Source organism: Raphanus sativus, chromosome 2 (assembly GCF_000801105.2).
Source record: "Raphanus sativus cultivar WK10039 chromosome 2, ASM80110v3, whole genome shotgun sequence".
Taxonomy (NCBI): Eukaryota; Viridiplantae; Streptophyta; class Magnoliopsida; order Brassicales; family Brassicaceae; genus Raphanus; species Raphanus sativus.
Window position 1 is genome coordinate 9,004,490 of NC_079512.1, and position 24,701 is coordinate 9,029,190.

Consider the following 24,701-nt stretch of genomic DNA (forward strand, 5'->3'; position numbering starts at 1 on the left):
AACGCTGATAACTGTGGTTCCAAGGATAATTGTTAGTAATATTGTAAAGACTCAAATAGAAATAGAGTGGCTTCTCCTCAACGGATCATTTATTTTTGGTCGAACCAAAGTAAGAACTCGAGCTGGCAATAACTTTTTATTTGTATCCATCGAACCTGTTTGATTGTATATTGGACACTATTACAGTGGCGTTTCAATGAAATCTTCGGGCACAAGTTTCTAAATTCCTTTTTTAAAAGATGCTCCATCTAAGATAACAAATTTCTATTGGTTGATGAACCCTAGGGGGTGAACTCAAGAATAACTCTTTCTAGATTAGTTTGATCTGCATTCAAGATGAGTCCAATTTTTTTCAGTCGTGAACAAAATTAAAGGAAAAAAAACGATAGAAACAAATGAAATCCGATTACACATAAACATAACGTGCGAATTGTTGAAAACAGCAATGCTCTAGTCGTCATTTCTCAAAACTAGTTTTTTTGCCTTTCTCCCATTCTGTCCTTTCCTCCCTGAAAACATACCAAACAGAGAGACTTAGACGTAAAACCAGATTCTCAACACAAATCTCTACTTTTACCAGATTCTCGACTTGTACCTTATGAATGCAACCAAACAACTAGGGCTTCTATCTAATTTACAAATCGCTTATTTGAAGTGCTTCAGACTTAGATACTGAATTTACAAACACCATATAAAAGCTTTCTTCTCCAAACCAAAAATCAGAACACAATAACAGAAACCAAAAATAAGTATGGATTGAAAATTTTCTGCTATGTATGAAACAAGAAATAATTACAAAGAATGTACTCTGCTAAGGCCTAAAACAAAAAAAAGACCCAACATCAAAGTCTGCTATACAAGTAGGTTTCTCACATTCATAATCTCATGCTAATTTGATCAATCAAATGTAATAAATCAACACAAGACAAGTATGATAGGACAATGAAACACAAAACAAAACTAATGCTGTGATCCAATCAACTTAACTATTGTGATCAATAGGAAAATCATCATGATGCAACATACCTAAGTGGCACCGACGATTATGTTGTTGATTGGAATAAAGATGAGCTTCACAAAGAAGCCCACGAATCCCATCACAACGAACCCAATCGCTGTACGAACAGCAACTTTCGTGAATTCTGCAAGAAACAACGCAAAATCAAAACCATCGAAAGCCAAATACACAAATCGAGCAAGATATCATGAAGAATCAAGGTATGGTATACCTTTGCGATCTGGTTTGTGACAACGCTTGACGAGACGAATGCTATCCTTAGCGAAGTCTCTGAGAGGATCGACGACGGAATCAATAGCGTCCATGGCTTTGCTTTGCTTTGCTTTCGATGATCTCAAATTTCAATCTCACAGCTCTTTTTTTATTTATTTTTGTTGTGCTTTCTTCGGAGGAAGCGATGAAAGAAACGTCACAGAGTTTCTGATGACCAATCACAAGGCGAGGCAGGATAACAGGTGGACGTAATTGCCACGTCAGCTTACCTTACAGATTTAGTATTGGCTCGCCATCATTCTAGGGCCCACTATTGGGCTTATATTATTTGTGGCCCAAGGTCTATTAGAGCTTAGCTTTTATCTCTTTTCTTTTTAGAAAATGGGAACAAATGAGGAAAAATCTTTTATTTCGATTTGTTAAACAACATTTACAAATACCTTGGTCTACCCTAGGGCTGGGCAACCGGGGTACTATTCGGGTATCGGTTCTATTTTAATCGGGTTCGGGTTTTTATGGTTACCGAAAACTAACCTCATTCGGATAATTTAAAACTTCGGTTCGGGACCGGTTCGGGTGCTCTTCGGTTCGGGTCGGGGTTGGTAAATTATTTTGGTATTGGTATAACCCGAAATACTATCGGGTTTAGGGTTCAAACGGACTTTCAGTTTTTGAGTATATCATTTATACTAAATGTAACCAATACAAATCTAAATAAATCGTAACTTGCAATACAAGTAGTAAGTAAAAGCATTAATTTTGTAACTGACCAAAAAAAACAACTATAAAACGCCGCAAATTTAAAACGAAAACCAAACATATTTATTGATATAAATAAAACAAAACAAATGAGAGAATTCAAAGAAAGTTAAAGCCAAAACCAAAACCAAATGAGAAACATATTATTCAATGAAATCGAAAACTAAAAACTTAAATAAAACTTCAAGCTTCAACTGTAAGCACCATCTTCAACTTTCAACCACAAACTTTTCAAATTTCAATCTTCAAGACATAAGTAAAATCAGTTTTTTTTTTAATATTTTATTTGTATAAATTTTGTAAGCAAAACATAAGTAAGATTGATTCAAAAATCAAAAAGGAACATCAACCTTGATCATTCAAAATCAAACGAAAAAGTAAACATATCTATCGATAGAAATAAAACCAAATAAATGAAACGAAAACCAATTTCTCATGAAATAAGAAGCATTGTTCAATGAACATAAACCTGGGCGTTCGGGTATGCGTTGGCATTCGGGTCGGGTTTTTCGGATTTTCGGGTTTTCGGGTTTACGCTCCTAGGTTCCATAGTAAAATTTTATTAGTACGGATCGGGTTCGGATAATAACACTTCGGGTTCGGTTAAAAAATATATTGCGTTCTAAAACCCATAAAGTAACCATATATCATTCGGGTTCGGGTTATATCGGTTCGGTTCGGATATAACCAAAGTAAAAAAAGAAAAACAATTAAATTAATAAAAATTAATTTATCACACCTAAAATTGCTAAAATAACAATAAAATGTTAAATCAAGCATGAAAACAAACATTATTTGTAACAACATACATTATATTATAGAGAGTAGACTTGTTATTCTAATGAATAAATTATAAATTACTTATTTATAACTAATTGTGTACTTAAAATATTTTTAATATTGTTAAAATTTATTATTATTATATATCATATTACCACGAATATTAAATTTAATAACTGAAATACTTATATATATATATTTCAAAATATTTATATTAACTATTAGTTTCGGCCTTTTCGGGTTACCCGTTCGGGTTCGGTTAATAACACTTCGGGTTTGGATATTTTTTATACCACCCTACAAGACCCGTTCGGGTATTTTTACATTTCGGATCGAATAACGGGTCGGGTTTTTCGGTTCGGGTTCGGTTCGGATTTCGGATTTCGGATTTTATGCCCATGCCTAAATGAACACAAAACCAAAATATAAAAACTTCAAACTTTAACCGCAATCTTCAACCATAAATTTCCATGTTATAAAACCACCGACCTTTATGTAATAGATAATAATTTAGATGTTTCATATATCTAAGTGTATTTTAGATACATATCAGGAATTGAAATCATGTTTGATACAAGATTTTTTTGGGGTTTTGGATGTTTCAGATTCTATCGGATATCCATTTAAATTCGGGTTCGGTTCGGATAATACCCATAACCCAAAATACCATAAAACTAGGGGTTCTATCTAATTTACAAACACCATATGAAAGCTCTCTTCTCCAAACCAAAATCAGAACACAATAACAGAAACCAAAAATAAGTATTGACTGAACCACAGGAGTAGCAACTGAAATAGTTACAAAGAATGTACTCTGCTAAGGCCTAAAACAAGAAAGACCCAACATCAAAGTCTGCTTTACAAGTATGTTTCTCACATTCATAATCTCATGCTAATTCGATCAATTACTTGTTATTGACAATGTAACACAAACAATAAGTAATGCTGTGATCCAATCAAATTAACTATTGTGATCAATAGGAAAATCATCATGATGCAACATACCTAAGTGGCACCGACGATAATGTTGTTGATTGGAATAAAGATGAGCTTCACAAAGAAGCCCACGAATCCCATCACAACGAACCCAATCGCTGTACGAACAGCAACTTTCGTGAATTCTGCAAGAAACAACGCAAAATCAAAACCATCGAAAGCCAAATACACAAATCGAGCAAGATATCATGAAGAAGCAAGGTATGGTACCTTTGCGATCTGGTTTGTGACAACGCTTAACGAGACGAATGCTATCCTTAGCGAAGTCTCTGAGAGGATCGACGACGGAATCAATAGCGTCCATGGCTTTGCTTTGCTTTGCTTTCGATGATCTCAAATCTCAATCTCACAGCTCTTTTTTTTATTTATTTTTGTTGTGCTTTCTTCGGAGGAAGCGATGAAAGAAACGTCACAGAGTTTCTGATGACCAATCACAAGGCGAGGCAGGATAACAGGTGGACGTAATTGCCACGTCAGCTTACCTTACAGATTTAGTATTGGCTCGCCATCATTCTAGGACCCACTATTGGGCTTATATTATTTGTGGCCCAAGGTCTATTAGAGCTTAGCTTTTATCTCTTTTCTTTTTAGAAAATGGGAACAAATGAGGAAAAATCTTTTATTTCGATTTGTTAAACAACATTTACAAATACCTTGGTCTACCCTAGGGCTGGGCAACCGGGGTACTATTCGGGTATCGGTTCTATTTTAATCGGGTTCGGGTTTTTATGGTTACCGAAAACTAACCTCATTCGGATAATTTAAAACTTCGGTTCGGGACCGGTTCGGGTGCTCTTCGGTTCGGGTCGGGGTTGGTAAATTATTTTGGTATTGGTATAACCCGAAATACTATCGGGTTTAGGGTTCAAACGGACTTTCAGTTTTTGAGTATATCATTTATACTAAATGTAACCAATACAAATCTAAATAAATCGTAACTTGCAATACAAGTAGTAAGTAAAAGCATTAATTTTGTAACTGACCAAAAAAAACAACTATAAAACGCCGCAAATTTAAAACGAAAACCAAACATATTTATTGATATAAATAAAACAAAACAAATGAGAGAATTCAAAGAAAGTTAAAGCCAAAACCAAAACCAAATGAGAAACATATTATTCAATGAAATCGAAAACTAAAAACTTAAATAAAACTTCAAGCTTCAACTGTAAGCACCATCTTCAACTTTCAACCACAAACTTTTCAAATTTCAATCTTCAAGACATAAGTAAAATCAGTTTTTTTTTTAATATTTTATTTGTATAAATTTTGTAAGCAAAACATAAGTAAGATTGATTCAAAAATCAAAAAGGAACATCAACCTTGATCATTCAAAATCAAACGAAAAAGTAAACATATCTATCGATAGAAATAAAACCAAATAAATGAAACGAAAACCAATTTCTCATGAAATAAGAAGCATTGTTCAATGAACATAAACCTGGGCGTTCGGGTATGCGTTGGCATTCGGGTCGGGTTTTTCGGATTTTCGGGTTTTCGGGTTTACGCTCCTAGGTTCCATAGTAAAATTTTATTAGTACGGATCGGGTTCGGATAATAACACTTCGGGTTCGGTTAAAAAATATATTGCGTTCTAAAACCCATAAAGTAACCATATATCATTCGGGTTCGGGTTATATCGGTTCGGTTCGGATATAACCAAAGTAAAAAAAGAAAAACAATTAAATTAATAAAAATTAATTTATCACACCTAAAATTGCTAAAATAACAATAAAATGTTAAATCAAGCATGAAAACAAACATTATTTGTAACAACATACATTATATTATAGAGAGTAGACTTGTTATTCTAATGAATAAATTATAAATTACTTATTTATAACTAATTGTGTACTTAAAATATTTTTAATATTGTTAAAATTTATTATTATTATATATCATATTACCACGAATATTAAATTTAATAACTGAAATACTTATATATATATATTTCAAAATATTTATATTAACTATTAGTTTCGGCCTTTTCGGGTTACCCGTTCGGGTTCGGTTAATAACACTTCGGGTTTGGATATTTTTTATACCACCCTACAAGACCCGTTCGGGTATTTTTACATTTCGGATCGAATAACGGGTCGGGTTTTTCGGTTCGGGTTCGGTTCGGATTTCGGATTTCGGATTTTATGCCCATGCCTAAATGAACACAAAACCAAAATATAAAAACTTCAAACTTTAACCGCAATCTTCAACCATAAATTTCCATGTTATAAAACCACCGACCTTTATGTAATAGATAATAATTTAGATGTTTCATATATCTAAGTGTATTTTAGATACATATCAGGAATTGAAATCATGTTTGATACAAGATTTTTTTGGGGTTTTGGATGTTTCAGATTCTATCGGATATCCATTTAAATTCGGGTTCGGTTCGGATAATACTCATAACCCAAAATACCATAAAACAAGATCCATTCGGTATTTATGTCGGATTCGGATCGGTTCAGATTCGTTTTTATTGGATCGGATTCGGTTCGGATTTTCGGGTTCGGTTAATTTGCCCAGTCCTAGTCTACCCAGTGATGGATCTAGATAAATTATTAGATAGGAGTACAGATTTACAATTAAAATAAACTATATTTTGACCCGAAAATCCGTGCGGGTAACCTTATTTATAAATATACAATTTATATATTATTTTTAGATAATATATTTCTGTCATTTAAAAAATAAATAAATAGATAATATATATTTATAAATATAAAAATTTAACATATGTTAACAATTTTATTTTTTGTAAAACTAATTACATAATTTATGAATTTTAATCATTTTAAAAGGTAAATGATGTTTTAGTCGAATGATATTTTATTTATTATTCTACATCTGATTATTTATTTCAAAATATATCGGTTTAACAATTTAATATAATTTTAATATTTAATTCATTTATTACTTCTATTTTAATATAATATAGACTATATTTATAAAATTAGCATATAATTTTATTATTTTGTTTATAATAAAATGTTAATTAAAATTAATTCATAATAATATCATACTACTAATTACGAAACTAATCAGTGAATTAATTAAAAAATATTTAATTAAAAAAAACGATTTTGTTAGATTTTTTTCTCATTATATTTTGTTATTACAAAAACTAAATTACAGTTAAAACAGATTTTTTATTAATAACCTTTTATTTTTTGAAATTTTATATATTAAGTAATCTAATATAAATAATCAGAAAATGTAACTGAATATATAGACCTAGTACGACTATTTTGTAGTATATAAAAATGGTATTTGCTTTAAAAATGGCACTTCTCTTTTAATAGAGAAGATAATAAATAATATATTTTAAACAGAATTATTATAAAATGTAAATATAAACTATAAATTTTATTAGACTCATAATATTATATTGTCATATACTTTAATTTACTTTTTTACTAATAATATTAATCATAATAACACACTGTAAAAAAATATTTTTTAAATATATAGAAAAGTCGTATATATAATATATATGTCATTTTATACTATATAATTTTCCTTATATCGGAAAGAACTAAATTCTAAAGTTTTAGTAAAAAGTGAATAGATTGTTTACTATTTAAATATTAATTGAACAAAGAAATCTAAAGATGAAAATGTAATTGAAGGACGTAAAGAAAGATAGAAAATGAAATAAGTATGATGAAAGGAAAAAGAGGGTGAAATAAGTATGATGAAAGGAAAAAGTGAATAGATTGTTTACTTTTAGCAACTGAACTACGAAAGATGATTAAATTAACTGAATAAGTTTTTAAAAGTAGTCGGGGCATGTGCCTCTGTTGTTTACACTGTACATCCGCCCCTGTTCGGATCCTGAAAAATATTTTGTATGGGCCACTTACTAAAACAAATATATAGATTAAGGGTTTTATATAAATTTGTGTTGAGTTACTTGAGCAAAAATAAAAATGAGTGTGGGACAAGTGCCACACCCATCAAGCACATGCGTCCGCCCCTGGGTTTACTTGAGAAATTTGGATTAAAAAGTGAAATGTTCAGGTATAAGGTGAAAAGGATAACTCAAAGTTGGCATCAAAGAAACTTGTTGTATGGGGGGGGAGGGGAAGAGGTTTTTACTGAAAGTGGTGGCTCTTGCAATGCATGTATACTCAATGAACGTGTTTCATCTAACAAAAGAGATTTGTGAGAAGATAAATTGTGTGCTTGCTAAGGTTTGGTGGAGCTTAGGAGAAAAACAGATTTCACGGGTTTAGTTGGAAGAGACTAAGTTTACCTAAAAGAGAAAGAGGGTTGGGGCTCAAAGATTTGGAAACCTTTAATCAAACACTATTAGGATTACATGTATAGAGAATCCTGCAAAACCATGAATGCTTAATGGCTAGAGTATTACGAGCAAGATATTTCTACTTGCTGCGGTTTAAAAAAAGAAATCCTCATATGCATGGAAATGTATTCTTTATAGGATGGAACTATTAAAAGGAGTACGTATACATTATAGGGGATGGAACACACATTAATGTTTGGAGAGACCCATGAATTTCTTATCATTCACCTCGACCACCGAGGAGAATTACAGGTGATAGACATGATGGGAAGGGTAGTAATTTCTTTACTCACAGAAGCAGAGTGGGATGAAATTAAACTTCCAGCTTTTTTAGAAGAAGATGTAGATAGAATTCTCAACATTAAAGTATGTGCAACTGCAAAGTAGGACTTACAAGGATAACACTACAATGAAGATGGTATGTTGATATGAACCAAAAAGCTTACTTCCTCTTAACCTAATCTCTCTTAGAGATTAAGTTAATTCTTGGAAGCTTCTTTTCTATTATTAATAATAAAAAACCCTTATATAGGGATATAACTTTTAGAATATAGAAAACCTTAACATAAATTGGAAAACTTAAAATCAATTATTAAATAGAAAACTATCAAACTCTAATTGTAAAATATCCTAATCTATCTAACCATAGTCACTTATCATTACATCCCTCTTCGACTCGGAGCTTGCCCTCAAGCTCCAACTCTTCATATGCATATGACAGCTTTCATGCATCTTCCCACAAGTAATACTAATCTCCTTTTCTTTGTAGAACTTCATAACTTCATGTATGCCTCTCCCAACCATGTCGTTATTTTCCTTATGGTTAGGGTTTTCTTGTTCTGAAATTACCTTCAACGGCATGTCTGATTTCAGAGTGATCGTCACATAATCCTTTCGAGGTTCCTCCATATTCTTCTCATGAACTTTCTCTACTGTTGCGTTGGTTTGCACGGGTGCTTCCTCATGCACAGCAGCAAAAGTTTCCATCTCTAACATGGCTTCTTCTTTTTTCTTCCTCTCTAGCTCTTTCAACGTTGCTTGAATGCTCTTTGTAATCTCCATTATCTCACCAAGTTGTGCTTTCATGCTGTTATAACTCACAGATAACGATTTCCAGTAATTTTTGTCTCCCATCGAATCGTTCGGCTCTGATACCAAATTGATATGAACCAAAAAGCTTACTTCCTCTTAACCTAATCTCTCTTAGAGATTAAGTTAATTCTTGGAAGCTTCTTTTCTATTATTAATAATAAAAAACCCTTATATAGGGATACAACTTTTAGAATATAGAAAACCTTAACATAAATTGGAAAACTTAAAACCAATTATTAAATAGAAAACTATCAAACTCTAATTGTAAAATATCCTAATCTATCTAACCATAGTCACTTATCATATGTACTCTGTAAAGTCAGAGTATTGGTTAGCAACTCACCACCAGTATTGTCAAAATATATCACCAATACTAGGAGATAATATGCTTAAACAGAGAATTTGGAAAACAAAACTTCCCCCAAAAATAAAGCATATTCAATGGAGATTATTATCACAAAGTCTGGCTGATGGGAGTAACTTAAAACATCTGCATATTACGCAAGACTCAGTGTGCAAGAGATGTATCCAAGCATAGAAGACTAAGGCTCATATCTTTTTCGAATGCAACTATGCTAAAGCTGTATGGAGATCATCAGGTATTTCTAATACAGTCATTGGAAATTTGAATGCTACTTTTGAAGCAAAAATGGAAGAATGTCTGAAATGTATTAAACAAGCAAGTTTAGCTTTCCTACAAGACCTACCTACCGGGATACTATGGAGATTATGGAAGAGCAGAAACATAGTAATTTTCCAAAAGAAGAATATAAATTGGAGGATCCTAATACAACAAGGAAAGAGTGATCCAAAGAATGGTATAATAAAGATGATCACCAAGATAATATAAGGACTCGAGGAATTCATTCTGATCATCATTATAACACATGGAAGATACCAACAGAAGGGTACATCAAATGTAATCTTGATAGCTCACTTGTTATTCAGAAATGACAAGTAAGGCAAGTTGGATTCTACGAGATGACCAAGGTTTATACAAAGGTGCTTTGCGAGGTGTTAGAAAACATGTTAAGAGTGCGTTGGAGAGTGAGTTTCAAGCTATTGTAATGGAAATGCAACACAAATGGAGTCAAGGTTATAAGAATATAATAATTAAGGATGACTGCAAATATGCAATGGATATAATCAACAATCAAGTGCTTCATTTTGATTCATATAACTGGAAAATAGAGGTCATACAATGGAGGAAAATTTTAAAGATGTCAGATTCCAGTGGATCAACCGAGAAGGGAATAAAGTTGCAGACACATTGGCAAAACAAAGAATTCCAGATGATCATCTTTTCATGTTTCATTATTATATATGTTCCAATGATGATTACTCAAGATCTCCATAAAGAGTATGTATGTTCAGTCCAAATTTAATGAAAAGCATGATTTGAGTTTATGAAAAAAAAGATAAACTCCAAAAAAAAAATCACAACAAAACCAGTTACAAACCCTAAAACTTAAACCCATAAACTTCAATTCTGCTTTTACCACCCTCATCCTCTCCGTCACCACAAATTAACAGCTGGCCAAGGACTCGGCCACAACTGGGGCGAGTACATTCCACTTCCATCCATAACCGGTAGATAAAAATACTGCATGGCATCTTCGGGATGAGGCAAGAAAATGTTAGCCGGATCAGCATTGAGAGATTCAACTCTGGGGACGACGTCGAGAGAAATGTCAAAGCAGAAAGTGTGAGCCACTGTGGCTGAGATATCCGATTTCTGAAGTGTATGACATTTCTTCAAGTCGGTATGGAGCCATGAGTGCATAATTACATCAACGATGAACATCTCGCAAGCCTTAGTGAACACTATCGTAGTCTCGGCGGAGATCATATGGACACTAGGACCTGCTTTTATGATTTTCTTAATACTATTATAAGTTGGAGTTACTAGTTTTGCCAACTTATCATATTAACATTAAATACAAGTCAGGTAAAAATTCTTACTGTTTAAATAAAAAATTACTATTCAAGTATATATCGTAATCTCGATAAATTAAGTAATGCACATGTTATTACTACTTCTACTTTGATGGAGAAATGAGTTTCAAAATGATAGAAGATTCGAAAAGATTACATTGCTTCGAGATACAATCATGTTCCTAGGAACATCTATCAACTTTTAAAAACGAAAATAACAAGCAGAGATAGTCACTGAATCAGTATCATACCAATACTAACTTAGCTTCATTGTAGTTTTTTTTTTTGGGTTCAAAGTTTCATTGTAGTTTATTAAATCAAGTTTAGAGAGAAAACAGGAGTTCTAAAGAGTTGGTCTTCATTACCATCTAATCCATCTTCTTGTCTTTGATCTTCCAATCCTTCACTTGTGCCTCATTAGCACTTTCCGTTCCAAGATTCTTCATTGTTTCATCATCATGGCTTGCAACATTTGTCTTACTTCCCACCACGCCATTAACAGCCTCCTTCTTTTCAAAGAAAGCCTTAATCTCCAAGCTAATTTTTGCAGCATCTTCACTCATGTTGTATATTCCCTTCTTAACTTGAGGGACAGTTGCTGATGATGACGCCTTTCGTTTTGTTTCTCCGCCGCTAACTCTGACTGCATGAGGAGGAGGGTAAAGCATCTGTTCATAAGACATGTTCGGTTTAGGTTCATAAGACATGTTCGGTTTAGGTGCCGACAAAACCACGGGAACAAATAACGATTTCCTGAGCTGTTGTTCTCTTAATTGGAGCTGGTAAAGGCACCTCTCGTCATAGAGTTTCTTGTTCTTTTTACTGCACAAGAATTTCCAGGAGTCAGACAATATTTTGTTTGCTTTATAAGTGCCATCGAGAGACTCGCCATCGTCCATGGTCATGTCCAGAAACAGCTTTCTGTAACGTTTCTGGATTGTTGGAACATCCTCGGTTGGGTAAGCCCCTAAAACAGCGTACCAGTCAACATTACCGTCGATTTTCTTATCATACCCGTTTAGCACCTGACAAACGGCATTGAGCCGGCGAATACCAGGAAGCTCGAGAAAGAAAAAACTAGCTTCGTATGCTATATATTTGGCTCTACCTAACCTTCCCGCTTTGTAGCACTCCATAGCGGCCTCTTTATGTACTCTAGCTGCGTTTCTAAGGCGTTCCGATTGCAACATTTCTTCGTCAAAATATATCCTTTTTAGGTCTTTTAGCTCAAACCCTGCAAACACAGATACTATAAGTTTCCATTCATGAATAATTCTGAAACATAGACCCAGAATAGCTTTGCTAAAAATTGATCCTAAACTCTTGAGCAGAAAATGCAAAAATCTCAAAGTACAAAAATATTTGTATCATTGTATAGATACTTTTGCTCCCAACGTTTGTTAAATATTAAGCAGTTAGATCCAAGTATAATTGTTCTTTTCAACTATATGTTTCCCTTAACATATATTAAATCTTAGATGTTCAGATATTGAAGTATTAGATTAATAACAAACTTCTTAAAAGTGATAACAAACAACTCAAGATCGAGTGCTCAATATTCAGATAAAGTTTGACAATGAAAATTATTTCAATTTGTGAAGAATAAAAAATACTCTTGTTTCTCAACAATCAAGCTCACTAATATGTATAATCTAAAACATACTCCCTCCGTTCGTTATTATTTGACGTCCCACGGCTCTTTACACATAAATTAAGAAAAATGATGCAATCTCTATATTAACCTTTCATATCAGGATTTAATGCAAAAATTGACTTCATATAATTATCGATTGCAAGGGTAAACAAAGTCATATTGTGTCAAAATTTGCTTGGTTTTCTGCAAACGTCAAATATATTGATACAAGAAAAAACACTTAAAGGACAACATTTACCGAACGGAGGGAGTATAATTTATGCCAAATCACCCGTGCATAATACTAGATACAAAACGCATATTTAAAAGACCAGATAGCAAATTATACATAAACAAGATGCTGTTGTGTACTGGAAAGTAATGCTTACCTCTGTGTGGAGAGAATCAGAACGAGCAGCTTCAAATTACTTGATGACGGATCATCAAATGTATATTCGTTATGAATGTAAGAGATCCCAAGATAATCTTATATATAGAACAAACATCACTGTACAGTGATAACACGTCAAGGATTAGTACAAAACTTGTATGCCAGTTGTATTTTCCTAAAATCCACAAATGTGCTAGGTCAAAACTTCTATCCTTAATTTCAAATTATTTCCATACATTTCCAAGATCCAAATAGAAGTAAATCATTTTTTGTCGTCAGTGTTTTATTTACTTCTTTGTTTGATGAAGACAATACTTTCAACAAAGACCTTGTTTTAAGTCTTTGGATTTTGTTTGTCCTTTGACATATTATTGCCATTTGGATATTATTATTTTGGAAGTTAAAAGGTAAGTGTAAATCAAGTTCGAGGAGTGTGGACCATTCTCGCAGAAAGAAAGATCTTATTTTCTTTTCTAACAATTGAAAGATTTTTTTCTATCTATAGATTATTTAGGTGGAAATATTTGTTTTAAAATTTTTGGCTTCTACTTTTACAATTCTAAACATTTGTTTAGAAAACAGATAGAGCAGACTCCTCAGAGCAGCATTAACGGGTAGAAACAGAACTTTGGTATATAAGCTACAAAGTATTCATATTTGTTATATTTTATTAGATAACTATAATTTAATTAAAACTAGCAACTAAAACCAATAGAAAAAGGACATATAAGCAATTAAAAATTTAAAAGGGTTCAGGAAATTTGAGTTTTAAGATACAGTAGAACCTCTATAAATTAATAATGTTGGGATTTTGAAATTTTATTAATTTATAGAGATATTAATTTACAAAAGTTTTTTTTATTTAGATTTTTCGTTGAAGATATATTTATTCAATGATATATTTATTTACTGTGTAAACATTAATTGTTATTTTTTGAAATTTAACATTTATATTAATTTTATTATATTATATGGTGTATATAATATATATTGCATAGAATTTAAATGATTTTGGATATAATATTAATGAATCTCATCCAAAATATATTAAGTGTTAAAAATATAAAGATAACTCCATTATAAATATAAAACGAACAATATAATAATAGGTTTTCACTTATATAAAATATGTATACATATAAATTATTAATTTATAATTTTAACGGGATCATATATTTAGAATTTTCTAAAAAATATTATCTTATTATTTTAACTATTTGTGTCAAATTTGAATCAGCTCAATTTAGGATCGACAAAATTTATTAATTTAAAAATTATTAATTTATAAAATATTAATTTATAGAGGTGCTATTGTACGTACATTTGTTTCATTTCTCTTACCTTTTCCTATTTAATAATATAATAATAATTAAAAATCTCATTTTCATCCCACCGTTAATGCTTCTCCAACTCAGAAATAATTAATGGATACAATATTAAGGTTGTGAATATTGTTTTGGATCGACCAGAGTTCACATAAATCTTTTGGAAGGTATTTCCAAAAGTCCCTAGACTGACGAAAATCAGAACGGACAACCTAAATCATAGAAGACATGGTCTGAAAGGGTAAGTGGAGAGAGTAGCTACCACTGTTAGAACTTGCATACAATAATAGTTATCAGTGAGCATCGAAATGTCACCGTTCAAAACTATTGGAACAAAGTGAGGGAAAGACATGACCTTGAGATGGAAAATATTAAGGAAACTTAAAGCAAGTAAACTACTCAAGGAGAGATTAACGGATGCTCATGACCGTTAGAAAAGCTATGCGGATAGACACCCGAAGAACTTGGAGATTCTCCATATGTGATGTAGTATAATGAGAACTTTTCACCGAAATAACTCGAGCCAAAATTTGAAGTAACTGAGACTAAGTTTAAAGGCAGCTACCCGGGGATTTTTTTCAGAATGATGAGCAGCTACAAGGCGCCGACCTGAAGTATTATAATGTCCCGACCCCGGCCCAAATGGAAACTCGTACGCCCAAAAGGGAGAAACTCTATTTATTCTCCTTTCGTTCCTTAAAAAAAAAAGAGGAGCCTCTTAAGTTAGAAACAGAAGAAAGAGACCATGTGAAGTCCTGCCGGAGCACAGCCCCACCAGCCAGCCTCACGTAGTTGCCTTGCACCACAACTAGCCGCCCATCTCTGCTCTTTCATGCCGCCGACCACCATCACTGGCGCCCAAGCCATCGATCCTGTAACCTTAACCATCATCTTCTTTAATTAGTCTGTTGCTTCTAACCAGATTGTAACATCTCGAGTTGTGATATATGCAAAAGCTTAAAAGAATTAATTTAAATATCTATGTCAGCAAAGGGTGCTTATCTTTTCCGACACACACATCCGTTTAGAACTTCAGAGTTAAGCGTACTTGAGCTGGAGCAGTGAAATGATGGTGACCTATCGAGAGGTGATTCGCGATACCGTGCGAGTGAGGCCAAAGCACGGGAAAAGGTCATGTAGTGATTGTAGGATCAGTAAACAATGATTTCGAGCCTTGGAAAAAATTAACGGACCGTCAAATGGGATGGGGCTCACAGACAAATAAAGCGGGCGTGGATGGCCCATTAGCCATAGACGGTCGGAGCGTTACAAGTGGTATCAGAGCCTGGTTAGCCATCTCGGTTCTGATCCGAGAGGTGTCTTGACATCTGTCTGGGGTGCAACGAGGACGTTACATTCTTTGAGAGAGGATAAACTGTAACATCTCGAGTTGTGATATATGCAAAGTCTTAAGAAAAATTGATTTGGATACATATATCACCAAAATGCGCTTATCTTTTTGGGCACACATCCGTTTAAAATTTCAGAGTTAAAAGACAGATCCAAGTTCAGATAAAATTTACGGACAGATTTTTTTTGTTCCTGTCTTCCACTTCCTCTAAATCATCGGACGTGACCGATCATAACCCTAACACCCCCATCTCATCTTTCATAATTTAAGAACACAAATCTGATATTGTGACCATCTCTCCTTCATCTCCTGGATCCAGATTTACACCGTCGAACCAAGCTAAGGTGAGGAGCCGGCTGGGAATTATTGTCACGTTTTGTAATACCATTGAAATTAGTGTAGGGTTAATATTGTCTAACCTTGATTGTGTTGTTTGTATTAATGTGGTGAACTTTAGATCTAGTTGTTGATTGTGTTGTTGTAATGAAAAGCACCTAGTTAATGATAAACGATAAAACAATTGTGTCGAGAATGAAAGTGATGTATAATAATGAATGTGATGATGAGATGTGTGACCACGGTAATGCGGGGGTTAGGTTATCGGCTTACCAATTCATTCCGAGTCTGGGCATAGGTGAATATTGGTAGACAATGGGAGAAACTGCTGGATCGTAATTCGGTTTGGGCGCCCACGCAGAAATACCGTAATGGGCTGGGTAAGACCTATGTGAACGTGCGCTAGGTCCTAGAAGTCTAGGTTGATTGTTGTTTGTTGCATGCTTATTTCTGTTAGCTTGTGAGTTTTACTTGTTGTGTTATGTAGTTTGAGATGAGTCTGTAGTTTCTTATCATTCTTGAGTAATTTAATGTTTATCCCTCCAAATTGCAGGTACAAGCGAGGAAAAAAAAGTGTAGGAGTAGGAATCTGCATAATGCCACTTTTTGGGAATTAGGTTTATTTATTGCATCTCAGATTTCAGATATTCGAGACCTTATTTTCTTTATTCGTGTTTTAGTTTAAAGATAAGTTACTATAATACTTTGGTTTTGAAATAAAAGAAATGAAAAGAAAAAAAAATGTTAGCTTGAAATTAAATTGTTTTATGGTTGGAAGTAAGGTGTTTTTGGGAACCGGTGAAACATGCTATCTTGCCTTGTAACGCAGTCATATGTCTCTACCCTATGCTTGGTCATCGGTTGTTGATGACCCTTCTCCGTGAAAGATTTTTTCAATTATCTGTATGTGTCCACTACAATAATAATTTTTAAGAGTCGGTTAAGATGAATCATAAATGGTAGAAGAAATAAAATGTGTACAGAAAATATAGGATGCTTATGTAATGTATATTACTAACTCTTTACGGTAATCTTTTAATATTACAAGTGAACTCTAGTAAGATTTTGTCGAATTTAAACCTAATTTCAGAATTGCAAACATTTTTCTTACAAAAGGTCAAAAGAACAACCTTCAGCACGTTAAAAAGGTCCAGTGTGCACATTATCTTCAAGTCTTGGACACTCGATGAAGCCTCAAGTAAAACTTCCTTGTCCTATAAACAACACTCAGACTCAGCAACATAGCCATTAAACACACCACGGACATGAGACCACACGTAACCGAATAACACACTGATCCTGTGCAAGTGAGTGACTCAGTCTCCGTGGAGGTCCCTGCTTGCTTCCTGGCGTAGTAGTCATATATGTTACTTGCAATCACACCTGAGAACACAAACGACCCGATAGGCAATGCTGTAATCTGGAAATTGTAGAGAGAACCGAAGCACTTTAGTCCAAAAATGTCAGAGACTGAAGCAGGGGCGATTGCCCAATGAGCGCCATAACCCATTCCTATTACAATGGTGACTACATAGATCTTCCCGGGCCAGTCTATGGCATAGTAGATGAGCCCTAACAACATTATCGCCTGAACCGCAGACATTGCCATTGTTCTTGGAAGTGAGAGTTTTCTTGTTAAAGACGAAGAAAGTGTTAGAAAATAAATTTGACTACAAACGTTTATGTATAATGTCAAAAGTGAAATGGTTGGTGGTACCTTATGATAAGCTCAGAGAAGTAGCCACCAGCAACACGGCCAAGAAAATTGGAGATGCTGATTAGTGAGACGAATACTTTGGTGTTGCTATAGCCGAGGGAATAACAAATCTGACCAAGATTGTCTATAACCGTTATCCCCGAACCTACACCGAGAACCAGAGACATAAATATGAGCCAAAAGTCGGTTTGTCCCAAAGCCTGCAACAATGTGAAATCTTCTCCTATACACGGGGCTCTTCTCTTTTCCTGCGATACTTCACTCCTCTCGATCAAAGTTCTAACCTCATTCGGATCCACACTAGTAGAGTTTCCTTCTTCGGGCTTCACCGACGTGGCGTTGTTATTACCTGAGAGGAAAACCGATGCAAAAGGGACAAGAACCGGAGAAACCATCAAAACGACAAGAACAACTCCAGAGGCTGTGATAACTGTTTGAGTTACATCAACAAGACTCTGAAGTACCAACACTCCTAATAGATACACTGCGAGGACGATACAGAAGCCGTAAATAGCCAAGAAACGCAAATCATCAGCTCGCGAGTTCGCTCTGGAGCTTCTTTCCACGGGTCTAACGACGAATAGCAAAGCAAGAACAACCAGTGGTGGTCCAAGAGCGACCATGAGGATAACAGAAGAGTCGTGAGATGGAGTGAACATCAAGTAAACCTGAGTCAAGATTGCTCCGCTCAAGCCAGAGAACCCTTTCAAGATTCCAACAACGGGACCACGGCTCTCTGGGAAGTTATGAATGCATGAGACTAGGGATGCTGTGTTGTAGTAGGTTTCTCCATTTGTTCCCACGAAGATAGCTACAAACAACTGCATTAACAAAACTGTTAACTTTCTATAGATTCAAGAATCCAGAATCAAGGAGAGTGTAATAGACAGAAACATGCTTATAATTACTAAAGCAAGATACTTATGTAAGAAAACATTTTTTTTAAAAAAAACATAAAAGCCAACATAAAAAGTACTCCTAAACCATGCGTCTGGTCTCGGGTGGTCAAGGCGTTCCGTGGATCCCAAAGGACCCTCGAATCCGCACCACAGATTTCCACAAGCGTGACCACCGTGATTTTCACATTCTCTCTGGAAAATGGTTTATCATTTTTTTAAAAAAAAATACTCCTAAAAAGATAAATAAACACAAAAAGACAGGAGTCTTGTTTTTTTTTTTTTTGCTAAAACAATGTCTTGTTAATGTTCGTATGTAACTTATACATCATGTAATAAAAGGAAATCATTATACAAATACGAATCGGAAAATCATCTCACAATCCAAAGGGGGAGATTAGGTAATTGACCCGTGACGACGAGCCAGACAACACCGTAGCCAACGAAATTTTGAGCAGCACCGACGAGTAGAACCGCCCACGACGGTGACATTTCCGATAAAGCACCGGAGACGAATCCGATAGCGTCGCCGAGGTTCTTAGCGACGCCGAGGAGACCGATCTGTTTCTGGTTGTAACCAAGTGAAGTCTTGATGGCCGGGGACATTGAGCCACCGAATAAATAACCGACGCCGGCGACGGACTGGATCCACATGGCGCACACGAACACTAGCCATCGGTCGTTGGATAGAGTCTCGAGTTTTTGACGCCACAAAGCCATAGTCAGTCAATGGCTTGATACGTTTTTTTCGGCTAAGGAATTTATTCATTTGGAATAAAACTTTTATATTTTAATAGCGTGCGCAAATATCCAAACCAAACCATACCAAATCAAATAGAAAATGTCACTCCAAATCTGGACCGGAAGTATAAAAAGGTTAATGAAATTTTAAAATAATGTATTGACAAAACAAAAAACTAAGCACCCTCTATCCTTTTTTTTAACAATGATTTATTATGATATTACAATTATTAGAAAGATTACATACACGATTCGACAACCGACAATACTACCTATCTTATGACGATCTACGACTAACTGTATCACCTTAGTCGTCCTATGAAGATCCACGCCTGACCATCCTTTAAAAAACAAAACCTGACTTGGACTATGATGACTATTTTCGATGTATTTGGACTTTCCTTACGGTTTTGAGGATAATATATTGAAAATATTAAACGGAGAGTCACTTTACACCTGAGGTCACTTTTCCTCTTCTATATTACACGGTAAGTCACTTGTTACTCCTAACTCCTAAGGTACTTTTGCACGCTGAATCATGCACATTGCTTATTCAAATGACAAATATATCCTTTTTCGTTTTAGTTAGCAGTGCAAACTTTTGTCGGCAAAATGACTTCCTTTTATTTTATTTTATTTTTTGCTAGGTTTTCTTTTTTCTGAATTTTTTTTATCTTGATACTGTATGTAGAAACAGAGGAATACGACACTGGAGAATCTAGATGGAATGTGTAGAAGAGAGAATAAATCAAAAGGCTGGGTTCACGGTAGGTGTTCTCGCGGCTGACGGCTGCGGTGTGAACCGGTGTCGTTGGTGGTGATGATGATAACGGCGTGACGTTCTGTTGGTGGATGTCTCTTCGATTAGTAACGATTTTAAACAGGAAATTATTCAGTTTTGTGGTTGATTGGTCTTGTACTTGTCTCTCTCGATTATATCTTTTTTTTTTTGAACAATCTCTCTCGATTATATCATTTCCCGTTTTGTGGCAGGTGTTATGACTAACTAGCTTAGTAGTTGCATAGAGTTGGAATCTTCCATGTTAGGGAAGAAACCCAACTTCTGGGTTTTGATTCAATATTAAAGTTTGTTCCTTTTGGTAAGTTCACCATGCTTTTGAGATGTTCGTTGATACTGAAGCTACATGGATCCAAAATAGTTGTACTTCTGATACATTTGGATAAGATTCTATTGTTTTGGTTTCAAGTCTCAGGCCTCTGAATCCTTCGTGTGTTCTGTGTCTCTGGTTCTAAGAAGCAGCAAGAAGGATACAATAATGAGAGAAAACAATTATTCCTATATTGATCAAGTGTATGTTTCAATTTTGTTCCTATAGTTGACTTCTCACTTGTCTTTAGAGATTGCAAACAATCACATCTTTAAAACTCCTAAAATATGTTTCTTTTCTTTAAACAAAAAGTGTACATTTAAACGGAGAAAACATGTGGATAGCTTTATAGTGTACATGTGGATAATTTTAATGGTGTACATTATATAACACGATTTGACTCACTCATGTTTATGCTTGTTGATTTCTAACACAAGACCGACCAAGCAAGAAAAGAGGAAAAATAAACCCAAGGTCTTGTATAGGCTACTATGAAAAAGATACAACTTCAAGTTGAATTACTTGGTAAGAAGATGGAAAGTAAAGCAAAAGCCAGGCAAAAACTCGAGACCAACTTCAAGTTGAAGAAAGGGTTTATACCCCATGACTTGGACAAAGAGATTAAAAGGGTCATGTGAGTAGTAATTTAGCTAAATGTGTTGTTTTTCTATAAAGAAAGGCGTACATGTGGATAGTTCTTTACAGTGTACATATGGATAATCTTAATGCTGTACATGTAGTTTCATCATAATGATGTGTACATGAAAAAAAATGTACACATGGATACTATTTTTTTATGCACACATAAACTGAAAAAAAAACATACACATTAGTCTTGCTTTAGGAAAATTTAAAACCAATACAAAGGGTGTACAAGTACTCTCATGAAAACATGTACATGACATAAGCATACACATAGACAATAATTTTTGTTGTCCATTATGTTACAAGAAGCTAAACCATTATGTCCACGTCCACATGTACATCGTCTAACGATGTCCACACGTACACCTTGTAGACATGTCCATGTGTAACTGATGTGATTCCTTAACAAACTATCCATGTCACTGCTTGTCACTGCTGGGGTTCTTCTACGAACTGTCCATGTTTTTAAACTTCATTCTTATTGTCCTAACAAGCCGGTTCCCATTCAAATACCTCTCAAATCTTCATTCTTGTATTTCACATCCTCTGCCAAGCCAATAATCAGTAGATCCTGCAATGGGTAACCCTGCATCACTGGAAACAAATCAGCTTCGAGCACAATATCAGCATCAAAGAAGCTCTAGCATCCACACAAGAAAGCTTTCAAATCACAATCAACAAATCACGCCCTAAACATAAACTTAAACGGAAACTTTACCTATGGATTCAGCGAATCACACTTTAAGCACTCGTGATGACAAAAGCTTCTGTTGTCGAGGCATTATCTGCAAATTCAAGAAAACTCAATCACTCGGGAATCAATAAAAATAAGCAAATAACTCTGAGTGATAACCGTAGAGAAGAAATTGATCAGACAAAAGAAGACAGTTTTCGATACATACAGAAACTGACGGATACAACGACGACTGAGGAAAAAGAGAAGCTTGTTGGGACCAGAAAATAAAAGAAATACTTGTGATATTGATGATGGATGAGTATCTCTCGGGTGAAATTCTGCAAACTGGATTGTGACAGGTCCATCGAAATCTTAAACCAGGCATGGAAGGATGAATGAGATAGAGTTTTTGTGGTTGTTGAAGTTTGAGATAAGGAAAGTAAAGAGATGATAGAAAGGAAAAAGTATTAAGATAAAGATGTTTTTCTGTGGCTGTAATTAAATAATTAAAATACTTTGATGCTTTTGAATTTTGAAAAGATACCTTCTCACGAGACAAAAAAATTGATGGAAGAATAGATGGAAAAAGTTGTTAGTCGAGGACGCTTTTGTCATTTTGCCTCAATAAACTACCTCGAGAGCAGAAAGTGACTTCCACTGTAATATAAAGTCAAAAAGTGACCTACACTGAAAATTTCTCTTTTAATAACACTACTAGATGATAATCCGCGCCCTGCGCGGGATGAGTTTTCTCAAAAATGCTGTGCTTAAATATTATAAATAACACAAATTTTATTATCAATAACCATTTTTACATTTGATTAGAGATGGACATTCGGGTACCATTTACTTCGGTTTTGTTCTGTTCGGTTGAAATCTTTGCCGATTCGGTTTGGATTTGGTTCGGATAACCCATTAAAATCATTTAAAAAATATTAAAGTTCATACATACTTTAAATGTTTCAAAATATAAAAATAAAAATAATATATAACATATAAATATCAATAATATATGCCAAATACATAATATTAACATAAAATTGGTTTATCTTAAATATTTGAATAGGAAATCAATAGATATTTTAAATACTTTTGATGTCTTGAGTACCGTTTAGCTATTTTAAAATATGTATTTTTAACTAATTTTATATATTTCTAAGAATTTGGATAACTTAAAAATATCTTATATATTTTGTATATTCTTCTAGATATTAAATTTAAAAATAAATAATATATTTAAGTATATAAATCTGCTTCGAATATACACGATATCCGAATTTTTTTGGTTCAAATCGAATTTGGTTCGATTCTTAAGATACCAAAATTTTAATCTAACCAATTTTAGTTAAAGTTAAGTACTAATTCTTCGGATTGCATTTGGTTCAGTATTTTGGATTCAGATTTTTTGCCCAATCCTATATTTTTATTGTAACAAAATTTTAATCTAAAGTGATGATGGTTTGCATTGATTTTGGGTATGCAACAATTTTTAAACCAAAACACATTATACTATGTATGTAGCCCATTTGGTTAAATATTAAAAAATATTCTACGCTCATTTAAGGAAACCAGTGTGCTGAAATAAAAACGTTGTCATTTCAGATTTTCAAAATCGAAACTTTAAAGTTCAAATTATTCTCAATCGGTGTTGTGACGAAGAAACATGGATTAGAATTAGGAAATAAGTATTTTTCTGCAATCCATATTCTTGTTCCATATTCTCGCTAGATGATTTAATAGCTTCTAAATATATATTCAATGTATCCATCTCTTTTAAATTTTTTAAAAAATATTAATTAATAAATCACACATGCTAGAGTGATCAATTGTTTTTCAATTAATATATATATATATATGGGATTAGAGTAATCACATAAATAAAACAATACTTCTTGTTTATTTACAATATTTTTATGGTAAATAAATCAAAATAATTATTATATGATTTATATGGTATATAATTAAATTTCAATGAAATTGACATAGATATATAGTATATTTCAATATAAATATTTATTATCATATGATTTTATTAACATATGTATATTTTCTGTAACAATAAATTCAAACCATTAATTCCAAAATTTATCGCAATGTTCATTATATATATAAACATAGTGTCTTCAGAGTGCTATTATATAAACATAGTGTCCTCATAATGCTATTAAAAAATATATATAAATATATATATAAACATAGTGTGCTCAGAATGCTATTAAGAAAAATAACAAAAGACATTAGTTTAGTATGATATATATAGTCACATAGGGATAAAGTTTAGTGTCAACCCCAAAAATTTATAAAGTTTTGTGTCAAACGAATATTCGCGAAAATACAACCCCAAAAATTCGTAAAGTTTAGTTTATATAATTTATTATTTTGGAAAGTATTATATGCAGGGGAAAAAATTTAGAAAACATTGACTATTATATTTGACTATATAGTTAACCTGATCGAATGGAGACAAAATTAATTAATATATGATTTTGGAAAGTATTATATGAAAGGGAATAAAATATAGGATATTATTTAATGATACTTTCACTCCATCCAATATTATTTTGCAGTGTCAACAGTTATGTTGATTCCTTAATTAAAAAGTCAATGTGCTTAATTTAAGTGATTGCATGAAATTTATGGACTTCTTTTTGAAAGTATTGTACAATCAGTTATAACTTATAAGCCAACTAACGTAAAACTTAAGTATATATATGTTTAGACAAATATATATATACAATATTATCTTGGCCAAAAACCCAACTAATGTTAATATTATATATAT

General features: G+C 33.4%; 4 protein-coding genes and 1 long non-coding RNA gene across 5 annotated transcripts; all 5 read right to left on the reverse strand.

Moving 5' to 3' along the window:
* Positions 1 to 307: 307 nt before the first annotated feature.
* LOC108840034 (protein transport protein Sec61 subunit gamma-1) lies at positions 308 to 1,446 on the reverse strand. Its single transcript, XM_056997337.1, has 3 exons — positions 1,230 to 1,446; positions 1,027 to 1,142; positions 308 to 509 (listed from the first exon to the last, which is right to left on the reverse strand). Exons 1-2 carry the CDS (start codon positions 1,321 to 1,323, stop codon positions 1,027 to 1,029), a joined length of 210 nt encoding a protein of 69 aa, XP_056853317.1. The 5' UTR covers positions 1,324 to 1,446; the 3' UTR covers positions 308 to 509.
* A 2,323-nt stretch (positions 1,447 to 3,769) lies between these two features.
* Positions 3,770 to 4,241, reverse strand: LOC130502598 (protein transport protein Sec61 subunit gamma-1). Its single transcript, XM_056997342.1, has 2 exons — positions 3,977 to 4,241; positions 3,770 to 3,891 (listed from the first exon to the last, which is right to left on the reverse strand). The coding sequence occupies exons 1-2, from the start codon at positions 4,068 to 4,070 to the stop codon at positions 3,776 to 3,778; spliced, it is 210 nt and encodes a 69-aa protein (XP_056853322.1). The 5' UTR covers positions 4,071 to 4,241; the 3' UTR covers positions 3,770 to 3,775.
* A 6,439-nt stretch (positions 4,242 to 10,680) lies between these two features.
* Positions 10,681 to 11,013, reverse strand: LOC130508508 (nuclear transcription factor Y subunit C-6). Its single transcript, XM_057004058.1, has one exon. It carries the CDS (start codon positions 11,011 to 11,013, stop codon positions 10,681 to 10,683), a length of 333 nt encoding a protein of 110 aa, XP_056860038.1.
* Positions 11,014 to 17,081: 6,068 nt separating this feature from the next.
* On the reverse strand, positions 17,082 to 19,519 carry LOC108816930 (protein NUCLEAR FUSION DEFECTIVE 4). Its single transcript, XM_018589496.2, has 3 exons — positions 19,130 to 19,519; positions 17,853 to 18,673; positions 17,082 to 17,766 (listed from the first exon to the last, which is right to left on the reverse strand). The coding sequence occupies exons 1-3, from the start codon at positions 19,466 to 19,468 to the stop codon at positions 17,304 to 17,306; spliced, it is 1,623 nt and encodes a 540-aa protein (XP_018444998.1). The 5' UTR covers positions 19,469 to 19,519; the 3' UTR covers positions 17,082 to 17,303.
* A 1,951-nt stretch (positions 19,520 to 21,470) lies between these two features.
* Positions 21,471 to 22,306, reverse strand: LOC130505485 (uncharacterized). Its single transcript, XR_008941700.1, has 3 exons — positions 22,146 to 22,306; positions 21,962 to 22,028; positions 21,471 to 21,829 (listed from the first exon to the last, which is right to left on the reverse strand). It is a non-coding gene; the product is annotated as an uncharacterized LOC130505485 (long non-coding RNA).
* Between the last annotated feature and the right edge of the window lie 2,395 nt (positions 22,307 to 24,701).

Bases quoted from the DNA above. Each gene is read 5' to 3' on its own strand.
- LOC130508508 (XM_057004058.1), bottom strand. From the start codon at position 11,013: ATGATCTCCGCCGAGACTACGATAGTGTTCACTAAGGCTTGCGAGATG.
- LOC108816930 (XM_018589496.2), bottom strand. From the start codon at position 19,468: ATGGCTTTGTGGCGTCAAAAACTCGAGACTCTATCCAACGACCGATGG. The intron at 18,674-19,129 runs GTGAGATGATTT...TTGTTAATGCAG, and splicing joins CTAATCTCCCCCTTTGGATT to TTGTTTGTAGCTATCTTCGT. The intron at 17,767-17,852 runs GTACCACCAACC...GTCTTTAACAAG, and splicing joins TTCTCTGAGCTTATCATAAG to AAAACTCTCACTTCCAAGAA.
- LOC108840034 (XM_056997337.1), bottom strand. From the start codon at position 1,323: ATGGACGCTATTGATTCCGTCGTCGATCCTCTCAGAGACTTCGCTAAG. The intron at 1,143-1,229 runs GTATACCATACC...TGTTTCTTGCAG, and splicing joins TCACAAACCAGATCGCAAAG to AATTCACGAAAGTTGCTGTT.
- LOC130502598 (XM_056997342.1), bottom strand. From the start codon at position 4,070: ATGGACGCTATTGATTCCGTCGTCGATCCTCTCAGAGACTTCGCTAAG. The intron at 3,892-3,976 runs GTACCATACCTT...TGTTTCTTGCAG, and splicing joins TCACAAACCAGATCGCAAAG to AATTCACGAAAGTTGCTGTT.